This window comes from Salmo salar, chromosome 09 (genome assembly GCF_965601325.2).
Source record: "Salmo salar chromosome 09, fSalSal1, whole genome shotgun sequence".
NCBI classification, from domain to species: Eukaryota; Metazoa; Chordata; class Actinopteri; order Salmoniformes; family Salmonidae; genus Salmo; species Salmo salar.
The window spans coordinates 63,749,312-63,762,054 of record NC_138299.1 but is presented as its reverse complement, the minus strand read 5'-3'; the positions used below and the strand labels follow the sequence as shown (position 1 = coordinate 63,762,054).

The following is a 12,743-nucleotide window of genomic DNA, read 5'->3' as shown; positions in this document are numbered from 1 at the left end:
ATATCATACACAACCCACATCCAAATATTTGCATTTTAAGATGCCATTTCTGCTGCTGAAGAGAACCAATATCTAGGGATATTCATAGAACACAATACATTTTAATGAACAGTTTTAATGTTGATATAAGGCTTGACTTTACTTAATCCCATGGTTTACCTTTACAGAGAGGCTTGATATAGCCTTTCAATTATTAAAATGACCTCGAGCTAGCGTGAGAAGAACTATACAGTCGGAACAGAACTTCCCCAGAGTTCTGATTGGATAACAGATAATTCTGTTTCCTCTGGCTGTGATAACTTTAGATGATGCCTTGATCTTTATCGTAGCTACTTCTCAACATTGCTGCTACCAAACACTTGAACAAAAGGTATCCAATGAAGTGAGGTGTGTGTGCGCATGCGTGCCATATTGTTTAATTATCAGGTTCAAATCTAATCAAATGAACTGTTTTTGTCACGTGTTTCGTAAACAACAGGGGTAGACTAAAAGTGAAATACTTACCTACGGGCCCTTCCCAACAATGCATAGAGAAAGAAAATAGAGAAAAAGTTGAAAAGTAATAATAAAAGTCATAATAAATACACTGTGAGTAACGATAACTTTGCTATATAATGTTACATGGGATACCAGTACCTATTTGATGTGCAGGGGTACGAGGTACATAACTATAAATAAAGTGACTAGGCAACAGGATAGATAATAATCAGTAGCAGCAGCGTATGTGATAAGTCAAAATAAATTAGTGCAAAAAGGGTAAATGCAGATAGTCCGAGTAGCTAATTGGTTCACTATTTAACTAACTATTTAGCAGTCTGATGTCTTGGGAGTAGAAGCTGTTCAGGGTCCTGTTGGTTCCATATTTGGTGCATCAGTAGCAAGTTAAATGATGTAGCAATGCTTTAAAGGTCAAAACATCTTTATACCGCTCTTTGTTGAGCAAGCATTTCTCCAAGTAAACTTTTTCTGGGGGCGAAGGGGCTCTCAGTAACAATACAACTTTCCTGGGCTTGTATGACAAATCATCCATGTGAACAATATTGGATGGGGCAATTCCCATGCGTTCCCTTCAAAACAAATTAACAGAGAAAAATCTGCTGTGCTCTCATGCTGACTGTTGCAGCCACAACTAACGTTCATTTGAATATGTTTCATCTTGGAGAAGAGGCTTTTATATGCAAACAGGTAATTTGCCGGTAAAAGTGGAAAACAATAATCATATGAAAATCACAGAACGTGTTGGCATTTGCTCACTTAAGTTATTTGTGTAAGGGTTTGACTTAACGTTGGACCGTTTTGGATCATTGGTGGAGCTGTGAGATGTTTTTTATGAATTGTTTTTATAGAATATACTGTATGTTGTAACGTCCTGGGTTTAGAAGATTGCATCCACTTTTAGAATTTGCTTAGCAACAGTAAATACTGTACGCACAATAAATAAGATATGAACGACAAAGGTTTAACCTATAAAAATGCTTTGCATTTATTCCAGTTTGTACTCAAATTTCAGTTCAGTTTCCATTGAGTTCACTGGGTTTGTTGTCATGCTCGCGCTTTAAGACCGTTTCCTTACAAGTTATTTATTTATTTTCAGAAATAAAACTGCTAATTGCAGCATGACATAGAATGCTCTGCATAGACTCCCCAGCGAGTATTATTGGGAGCAGTTGGGAAAGTTGACAAAAATATCCCAAACTCTGAATAGAAACTAAGAAGTGTCCCTCGAGAGGTGACTGCCTTCTATCAGGAAGAAAGAAGCAGAGAGAGAGAGAAAAGAGAATGTTTCCAAAAGAAAAAGTTGGACTTGTCAGCAGTTTGTCCCAGTCGATACTGAAGGACAAGGCAACTAGTCTTCTCTCCACTGCACGGTCCCTGATAGATTTAGTCCCTAGAGAAGGGAAGAGAAAGGGAACTATGTAGCAAAGGACCTGTAACTCTTGTTTCGTGTTTCATGTACTTGTTTACTTTGAAAAGAAAGAGCGTCCATGTTTGCTTCCAACATGGCACATTGAAAGGTTCCAGTTGAAAGACATCAGTCAAGCCAAAATCCAAATGCAAAGATAGGGAATCACACAAATGATGCTTCTGCTTTGACTCAATCCAAGCCACATCTACCACAGATTGACAAATGTCTGTACTCTGTTCACACATTGACTCCAGTGTTACCTCATAGTTTGCCCATCTATCCAGCCATCTCTCTCTCTATCTGCTGTTTCCTTTACTGTATGACTCATTGAGCTCATGCAACAGTTGCAAAGACTTGTAGCTGTAAAGGTGAGCTTGGTCTGTCCGGTGTTTTTGCATTATGTATGTGCATATTTGCACAACTCTGTGAGTCTGTTTTTGCTTACATCCATGACTGGACTGAGTGTGTGCGTTCCTCTTTCTCTCTCCAGCTCCTTCTCCTCCTGCTGCTGGCCATGCCCGAGGCACTGAGCGGTGCGTCAGAGGTAGATCTCCCTGTGTCCTCGGCTCTGCTTTCGCTGCCCTTCTACCTGCTGTGCCTGCTCCTCTTCTCCGTGCACATGCTGCTGTGCACGTCGGCCGAGAGCGCCTGCTACTTCTGCAGCCTCTCCTGGGGCCTGGTGTTCGGGGCAGTGGCCCTCTCCTCTGCCCTGCTCTGCATTCTGGTATCCATGGCAGCCGGGAAGGGAGCAAAGCCCCCCTGGTAAGGTGAGTACATTGTCTGAAAGCCATCTCCAATGAGACATTAGTAGCTCTTTGTCTACTAAAGACTGGTCAAACTTTACACTCAGCATAGTAATTAATGGTTGTTTTCAGACCACTTTTGAGGTCTGAAAACTTTTGACACTGACCTTGGAGAGAACTATCACTTGAAGAATTAGGCTAGTGCATTTTCGTCTCTGACCCTCCCAGACCACAGTAGCCTATTTCCTGCCACCGACATTATACAGACGTGCTCAAATTTGTTGGTACACTTACAGCTCATTGAAATAATGCTTCATTCCTCCTGAAAAGTGATGAAATGAAAAGCTATTTTATCATGTATACTTGCATGCCTTTGATATGTCAGAATAAAGCAAAGAAGCTGTGAAAAGAGATGAATTATTGCTTATTCTACAAAGAGATTCTAAAATGGCCTGAACACATGTGTTAGTACTCCGTAGAAAAGATAATAAATGATTTGATTATAGTGATATTTCAAACTAATTTAATTAGTATCACACGTCTCCAATCTTGTAATCAGTCATTCAGCCTATTTGGTATCATTGTGTGCAACACACTGAACATGGACCAGAGAAAGCGAAGGAGACATTTGTCTGAGGAGATCAGAAGGAAAATAATAGACAAGCATGGTAAAGGTAAAGGCTAAAAGACCGTCTCCAAACAGCTTGATGTTCATGTGACAACAGTTGCAAATATTATTAAGAAGTTTAAGGTCCATGGAACTGTAGCCACCTCCCTGGACATGGCCGCAAGAGGAAAATCGACCCCAGATTGAACAGAAGGAATGGTAGATAAAGAACAAAGGATAACTGCCAAAGAGATAGAAGATGAACTCTGAGGTGAAGGGCATCCTGACTGGTTGCATCACTGCCTGGTATGACAACTGCTCTGCCTCCGACCGCAAGGTACTACAGAGGGTAGTGCGTACAGCCCAGTACATCACTGGGGCCAAGCTTTCTGACATCCAGGGCCTCTATACCAGGCGTGTCAGAGGAAGGCCTTATTATCTCTTATTCTTATCTGTATTTTTTTAACTGCATTGTTGGTTAAGGGGCTTATAAGTAAGCATTTCACTGTAAGGTCTACACCTGTTGTATTTGGCGCATGTGACTAATACAATTTGATTTGATATCAGTTTCTGATCGCACCATCCGTTGCTTTTTGAGCGAAAGTGGGCTACAAGGAAGAAGATCCAGGAGGACTCCACTTTTGAAGTAAAAACATTTAAAAAAGCCAGACTGGAATTTGCTAAAATGCATATTGACAAGCCACAATCCTTCTAGGAGAATGTCCTTTGGACAGACGAGTCAAAACTGGAGCTTTTTGGCAAGTCACATCAGCTCTATGTTCACAGATGAAGAAATGAAGCTTTCAAAGAAAAGAACACCATACCTACAGTGAAACATGGAGGAGGCTCGGTTATGTTTTGGGGTTGCTTTGCTGCGCCTGGCACAGTGTGCCTTGAATCTGTGCAGGACACAATGAAATCTCAATTATATCAAGGCATTCTGTAGCTAAACATACTGCCCAGTGTCAGAAAGCTCTGTCTCAGTTGCATGTCATGGGTCCTCCAACAGGATAATGACCCAAAACACACAGCTAAAAGGACCCAAGAATGGATAAGAACAAAACATTGGGCTATTCTGAAGTGGCCTTCTATGAGTCCTGATCTGAATCCTATTGGAAATCAATGGAAAGAGCTGAAACTTGTAGTCTGGAGAAGGCACCCATCAAACCTGAAACAGCTGGAGCAGTTTGCTCAGGAAGAGTGGGCCAAACTACCTGTTAACAGGTGAAGAAGTCTCATTGAGAGCTACAGAAAACGTTTGATTGCTGTGATTGCCTCTAAAGGTTGTGCAACAAAATATTAAGTTAAGGGTCCCATTATTTTTGTCCATGGCATTTTCATTTGTTTTATTATTTACAATATTATGTTGAATAAAAATCAATAGCAAAGTCTGATTTCTATTAAATATGGAATAAACAATGGTGGATGCCAATTACTTTCGTCAGTTTCAAGTTATTTCAGAGAAAATTGTGCGTTCTTCGTTTTTTGTGGAGGGGTACCAACAAATTTGAGCACGTCTGTAGATATTGAGCAGACAGGTTAAATAATTGCATTGCATGTTGATAAAAATACACCGTTTGAGACAAAAGGTCTTCGAAATTATGCTGTCCTTTCTTTGTAATTACTTATTTCTGTCCCTACAAGTCATACTATTAAAACCATAAGAGCAAATATGTTTGTATTGATTTCAAAATGGCACCTCAAGCATGCAACATAAAGAGAGGTGAATAATTCAAATGAATTACCCTTTCCAGAAAAAGTTTTAAAGACAAACAGTTTTTTTCTACTTCTAAGTCACCAGTGTCATTAAGCTTTCTTAATTATGTTTGAAAAAGTGGTCTCTTCTCTCTCTCTCTTCTGGGAACTAACAGAAAGTGCTTACACAGAGGAGAAGAACGTAGAGAAAGACGGAGAGAAAACCTTTTTTTATCATTAGGATAGATACAGTGCATTTGGAAAGTATTCAGACCCTGTCACGTCCTGACCATATACTTAGGTATTTTTGTATTATATTTGGTCAGGACGTGGCAGAGTTATGTTTGGTTATGGTATAATGGGGTTGTGAGTGTTGGGTTAGGTTCTAGGTTAGGTTTTCTATGTGTAGGTTGGGTGCTGGACTCTCAATTGAAGGCAGGTGTGTTGAGTTGCCTTTGATTGGGAGTCCTATATTAGTAGGGTGTGTTTGTCTGTGTGTTTGTGGGTAATTGTATTTTGCACTGTGTTTCGTTTCACCTGTGAAACTGTCACCTTTCTCCTTTGCGTGTTTATTTTGTTTTGTCGTTTCCATCTATAATAAATATGATGTGGAACAGTCAACCGACATATCTTCAGACATATCTTCCGATGAGGGAGAATACGAGGAACGTGACAGACCCTTTGATTTTTTCCACATTTTGTTACGTTACATCGTTATTCTAAAATTGATTAAATTGTTTTTTTTCACAGTACCCTATAATTATGAAGCAAAAACAGACATTTTTGCAAATGTATTAAACGTTAAAAACGGAAATATCACTTTTAGATAAGTTTTCAGACCCTTTACTCAGTACTTTGTTGAAAAACCTTTGGCAGCGATTACAGCCTCGAGTCTTCTTGGGTTTGATGCTACAAGCTTGGCACACCTGTATTTGGAGGAGTTTCTCAGATTCTTCTCTGCAGATCCTCTCGAACTCTGTCAGGTTGGATGGGGAGCGTCGCTGCACAGCTATTTTCAGGTCTCTCCAGAGATGTTCGATCGGGTTCGGACTCTGGCTGGGCCACTCAAGGACATTCAGAGACTTGAACCGAAGCCACTGCCTGCATTGTCTTGGCTGTGTGCTTAGAGTTGTTGTCCTGTTGGAAGGTGAACCTTCACCCCAGTCTGAGGTCATGAGTGCTCTGGAGCAGGTTTTCATCAAGGATCACTCTGTACTTTGCTTCATCTTTCCCCCGATCCTGACTAGTCTCCCAGTCCCTGCCACTGAAAAACATCCCCACAGCATGATGCTGCCACCACCATGCTTCACCGTAGGGATGGTGCCAGGTTTCATCCAGATGTAAAGCTTGGCATTCAGGCCAAAGAATTCAATCTTGATTTCATCAGACCAGAGAATCTTGTTTCTTATGGTCTAAGAGTCCTTTAGTTGCCTTTTGACAAACTCCAAGCAGGCTGTCCTGTGCCTTTTAGAGTGGCTTCCATCTGGCCACTCTACCATAAAGGCCTGATTGGTAGAGTGCTGCAGAGATGGTTGTCCTTCTGGAAGGATCGCCCATCTCCACAGAGGAACTCTGGAGCTCTGTCAGAGTGACCATCTGGTTCTTGGTCACCTCCCTGACCAAGGCCCTTCTCCCCCAATTGCTCATTTTGGCCGGGTGGCCAGCTCTAGGAAGTGACTTGGTAGTTCCAAAGTTCTTCCATTTAAGAATAATGGAGGCCACTGTGTTCTTGTGGACCTTCAATGCTGCAGAACTGTTTTGCTATTAAAATGTATACAATATACAGTACCAGTCTAACGTTTGGATACACCTACTCATGTAGGAGTTTTTTTTTATGGTACTATTTTCTACAGTGTAGAATAATAGTGAAGACATCAAAACTATGTAATAACACATCATGAAATCATGTAATAACCAAAAACGTGTTCAACAAATAAAAATATATTTTACTTTTGGCATTCTCTCAACCAGCTTCATGAGGTAGTCCAAACCTTTGACACACCTGCTTGCTTAGTGGGACTATCATTTGTTTTTCAAACGGGGCAATGACCCAAAACACACCTCCAGGCTGTGTAAGGGCTATTTGACCAAGAAGGAAGTGATGGAGTGCTGCATCAGAGGACCTGGCCTCCACAATCACCTGACCTCAACCCAATTGAGATGGTTTTGGAAGAGTTGGACCACAGAGTGAAGGAAAAGCAGCCAACAAGTGCTCAGCATATGTGAGAACTTCTTCTGTTGCAAAAGCATTCCTCATGAAGCTGGTTGAGAGAATGCCAAGGGTGTGCATACATTTTTATTTGTTTACACTTTTTTGCTTACTACAGAATTCCATATGTGTTATTTCATGGTTTTGATGTCTTCACTATTATTCTACAATGTCGAAAAAAAGTAAAAAATAAAGAAAAACCCTTGAATGAGTAGGTGTGTCCAAACGTTTGACTGGTACTGTATATTGTATACATTTTAATAGCTGTACACTGTAAAGTCCATTATCCCTCTGAATAGTATGAAGTAGGCTGTTTGATGAGGTTTGAACCCTAAGGAACCTGCCTACACATAGTTTGAAGTACAATACCATTAAAGCTACTGTAGTAGGTCAAAGCGTACTTGGCCAAAGCTGTGTGCTGGAAAACCTTGGTAGAGCATGGATGGAATAGGTATTGTGGTGCTCATGTGAATTTCCTGTCTTTTTTGGCTTCAGACCATGCGTACTTCTCACTTAAAACATGTTTTTTGGTTTTTAATTTCCATGGTTTTTACACAACATTATTATACAACATTGTAACACAGCAATAAAAGTTAGTTAAAAGTAAACAGTAATCACAAATGTCAACAGAAATGATGTAGTTGTTAGTATTTATTTAATATTAACAGCTGATTTTCCTGAGGGAAGCAAAAAAACAGAAACTCACTTAAGCCAATTTGGAGTAAACTGGGGTAAAACATGTCCTAATTTCTCTTAAGACAATCGAGCAAGCCCCTGGAACCTAAAAGTTTACTGAAGAAAGTCCTACATTACCTGTAAACAAAAGTTATCAGTAAATATAGCATTTACAACCAAATGTACATTCGTCAGATATAGTCAACTTTGTAAATACAATTCAGGGATGGCCACAATTGCTCTTGAGAAGCTGCAGTTTTATGCAGGCTTTTTTGTTCAATCCCAGTTCTAGCACACCTGATTCTACTATTCATGGTCGTGATGAACAGCTGAGGTCTTGATGAACAGCTGAGTAGTAGTAGAATCAGGCGTGGTAGCAATGGACTTGAAAAGAAAACAACATGTATAACCCTGTGGATCATCAAGAACAATTTTGGCAACTCCAGATACAAACAATGCTGAGAAACACCTGTAAAATACAAGTACCAAACACTCTTAAGAAAAATGATTTACATATTTACAAATCAGCTCTAAATCCTTTAACTACAAATGTTCTTAGTCATTTTGTACGCAGCTGTCCAACTCCAGTAAAATAGCATATATTCCCACATTTATAAATGGCTGTATAAATATGAAAACAGATGGGACTATGCACAGATTTGGAACAGAACATACATTTTAAGTATTGATACTGTGCAAATGACCATGTGTACAGTGTGCATTGGAATTGGCATAAGTCGTTTGTCAGCTCCACATGGGCTAGCTTGCATTTATTTCTCTGTGACAAGCGCATGCCCACAATCCTCTACGCTGCCATAAAGCACTGTGTCCTTGGGAAGTACCGTAGAGATGGCGTGCTTCTCATGGATGAGGGCAACAACCTCTTCCTTTAGAGTCTGAAAGCTGGTCTCTCCTCCATTCTAGCAAGACACACGCAGTAGTACACACCACCACACTCACTGCCACTTGCCTGCCACTCTACAAACCCAAAGGTTCGTTTAAGAGCCACCCAATTAATGAAAATAAGTGTGTGTGGGAGGGGGCTGTCAAAACTATAACTAAATGATGGTTAAAATGTTTCCTCTGGGAGACAAACCCACAGTCTTCAGATCCACAGGCGGTAACTCTAACCGTTTACACTACTAACCCTGTTCTTAAAACATTGATTTTGACAGACCATTTAAATGGACAGATTGGAAGCGTTCATTCCAAAATGATGTTGGTCATTCACTCAGTACTGATTGAACATTTATTTAGCTTTCTTGGTTAAAATACAATAGTCTAAAACTGTTGATTTGTTGAAAACAGACACATTTTATTATGTAGCTGACCAAGTTAGCAAGCATGTCATTTTCTTTTGACTGCGCACAGCATGGCGTACAATTTAACTTAGCGACATTTGTGGGTTTTCGAGCATGAACTGCTCTTTTCAGGTCCTGCCACAACATCTTAATCGGGTTTAGGTCTGGACTTTGACTAGGCCATTCCAGAACGTTAAATGTGTTGCTTTTGAGCCTTTCTGATGTAGAATTGCTTGTGTGTGCTGGATCATTGTCTTGCTGCATGACCCAGCTACGCTTTAGCTCACAGATGGATGGCCTGACATTCTCCTTTAGAATTCTCTAATACAGAGCAAAATTCATGGTTCCTTTAACAAGGGAAAGTCATCCAGGTCCTGAGGCAGCAATGCATCCCAAACCATCACACCACCACCACCATGCTTGAACGTTTGTGTGAGGTTCTTACTGTGGAATGCGGTGTTTGGTTTTCCCAGACATAACAGGACCCATGTCTTCTGAAAAAGGATTAGCAGGCAATGATTTACATTGGCTCGTTTGATGTTACCGGACAACTTTTAGACATAGTACCAATGGCGGGGAACACTGCATCGCTTCCAATTATTGACCGGATGTGTCTGTGATGAACTGAAGTGAGGTCCCGCCGCTGGAGGCGCCGCGACAGGTTTACTTTTTGTTTCTATGTCTGTGTCAGCATGCCTTCAGAAACCGAAGGGGGGCGAGGAGGGAGCCTTGTGGGGTTCCTTTTGTGTGACAAAACCCGACGGTCTGGCAAAAAAGTAGAGTTATAATGGCTATGTCCTGAATGGCACCCTGTTCCCTATTTAGTGCCATATGGGCCCTGGGAAAAAGTAGTGCACGATATAGGGGATAGGGTGCCATTAGGTAAGCAGGCAAAGACTTGAGTGACAAACTACCCTATTGATGATAAACGCACATTACGACCAGACGAGATCTCCAGCAGTGTGCCAGTCTGCTATTGGATTAGCATATACAGTCAGGTCCAACATTATTGGCACCCATGGTAAAGATTAGCAAAAAAGACTGTATAAAATAAATAATTCAAATATTGAGCTATATTGTATGCTAAAAAATCTTGGGAAATTATATTAGTTTTTACTAATACAATTGCTCATGGAAAGAGATTTTGTTTCACAAATATTTTTCTCAAAAAGATATGTGTCAAATTATTGCCACCCTTGTTTTCAACACCTTTCAATACCTCTCCTTGCGAGGAAAATGGCACTGAGCCTTTTTCTAAAACCTTTTAAGAGATTGGAGAACACTTTGGGAGAGATCTTAGGCATTCCTCCGTACATAATCTTTCCAGATCATTGGGATCTTTCGTCTGCGCTTCTGGACTGACTATTTCAATTCAAACCACAATTTTCAAGTGCGGCGATTAAGATGGCCTTTCCAAATGCTTATTTTGTGGTCAACTAACCGCTTCTTTGTGGATTTTGATGTGTGCTTCGGGTTATTATCTTGCTGGAAGATCCACTTGCAGCCAAGATTGAGCCTTCTGGCAGAGGCAACTCGTTTTTTGGCTAAAATGTCCTGGTATGGGTAAAGTTCACCGTTGACCTTAACAATGGTCCCAGGACCAGTGGGAGCAAAATAGCCAATAACATCCAAGATCCTCCTCCATATTTACAATAGGTATGGGATTCTTTTTGCATTTGCATCTTTCTTTAGATGCCAAACCCACCGCTGGTGTGTAAAAGAGATATATTTTCGTGTCATCCAACAAAGGTAAATGCCTGACGTTTGCTAAACAGCATTGGCACTTGGATCAGAACTGGTGCTATGGTTAGATGACATGAAACTAGAGCTAATGGCCGTGCACACCAGTGGTGGGTTTGGTGTTGAAAGAAAGATGCAAATGCAGAAGATACCCCCATACCTACTGTAAAATATGGTGGATCTTTGATGTTATGGAGCTATTTTGCTTCCACTGGTCCTGGGGCCCTTGTTAAGGTCAACGGCCTAATGAACTTTACTCAGTACCACAACATTTAAGTAAAAACCTGGATGCCTCTGCCAGGAGGCCGAAACTTGGCTGCAAGTGAAGAAATGGTTAATTGACCGGGGAAAAAAATGGTCCGTCTGTCTTCAGACTTGAACCCCATTGAAAACCTGTGGTTTGAATTGAAGAGGACAGTCCATAAGCACATACAAAGAATATCAAGGATCTGGAAAGATTCTGTATGGAGGAACGGTCTAAGATCCTTCCCAATGTGTTCTCCAATCCCACAATTAAGGTGAGGTATTAAGAGATATAAAAAACACAGGTGCCAATAATGTTTACTCCTATTAAAGGACCTCCTATTGGAGGACCAAAAAAAGACGATACCGATTAATCGGCCGATTTTTATATATATATTTGTAATAATGACAATTACAACAATACTGAATGAACACTTTTAATTTAGCTTAATATAATACATAAATCTAATCAATTTAGTCTCAAATAAATAATGAAACATGTTCAATTTGGTTTAAGTAATACAAAACACAGTTTTGGAGAAGAAAGTAAAAGTGCAATATGTGACATGTAAAAAAGCAATCGTTTAAGTTCCTTGCTCAGAACATGAGAACATATGAAAGCTGGTGGTTCCTTTTAACATGAATATTCAATATTTCCAGTTAAGAAGTTTTAGGTTGTAGTTATTATAGGATTATTTCTCTCTATATCATTTGTATTTCATATACCTTTGACTATTGGATGTGCTTATAGGCACTATAGTATTGCCAGCCTAATCTCAGGAGTTGATAGGCTTGAAGTCATAAACAGTGCTATGCTTCAAGCATTGCGAAGAGCTGCTGGCAAATGCAGGAAAGTGCTGTTTGAATGAATGCTTACGAGCATGCTGCTGCCTACCACCGCTCAGTCAGACTGCTCTATCAAATATCAAATCATAGACTTAATTATAATATAATAAACACACAGAAATGCGAGCCTTATGTCATTGATATGGTCAAATCTGGAAACTATAATTTCAAAAACAAAACGTTTATTCTTTCAGTGAAATACGGAACCGTTCCCTGGGACTGAACACCTCCCTCTGCAACTGGATCCTGGACTATTTACATTGACCCGCTATTATTATAATAATGAATTTGTTTATATTTTTTGCACTGGCTCTATGCACACTCAGTAGACTTTACCAACCCACTCATACATACGACACTGATACTCCAACACACATAACACACACTACATAGACTCACACACACACGCATATTAAATGCCACACTCTAACACATAGACACACTTTCACACTCTTTGACACTCTTCACCCACGCTGTTACTTTGTTTATTATCTATCCTGATTGACTAGTCACTTTACCCCTACCCACAGTACATATTACCTCAACTACCAACACTGCTGTTACTCTGTTTATTATCTATCCTGATTGTCTAGTCACTTTACCCCTACCTACATTATATTACCTCAACTACCAACACTGCTGCTACTCTGTTTATTATCTATCCTGATTGTCTAGTCACTTTACCCCTACCTACATTATATTACCTCAACTACCAACACTGCTGCTACTCTGTTCATTATCTATCCTGATTGTCTAGTCACTTTACCCCTACCTACAT

The 12,743-nt window shown here is 40.2% G+C and overlaps 1 protein-coding gene across 1 annotated transcript in view; it reads left to right on the top strand.

Moving 5' to 3' along the window:
* LOC106611537 (GPI ethanolamine phosphate transferase 2, catalytic subunit-like) overlaps positions 1 to 12,743 on the top strand; it is a 145,631-nt gene that overhangs the window by 74,752 nt on the left and 58,136 nt on the right. The window contains 2 exon segments of the mRNA XM_082955571.1: positions 2,397 to 2,642; positions 6,539 to 6,596. Coding sequence (XP_082811697.1) covers positions 2,397 to 2,642; positions 6,539 to 6,596 — 304 coding nt within the window.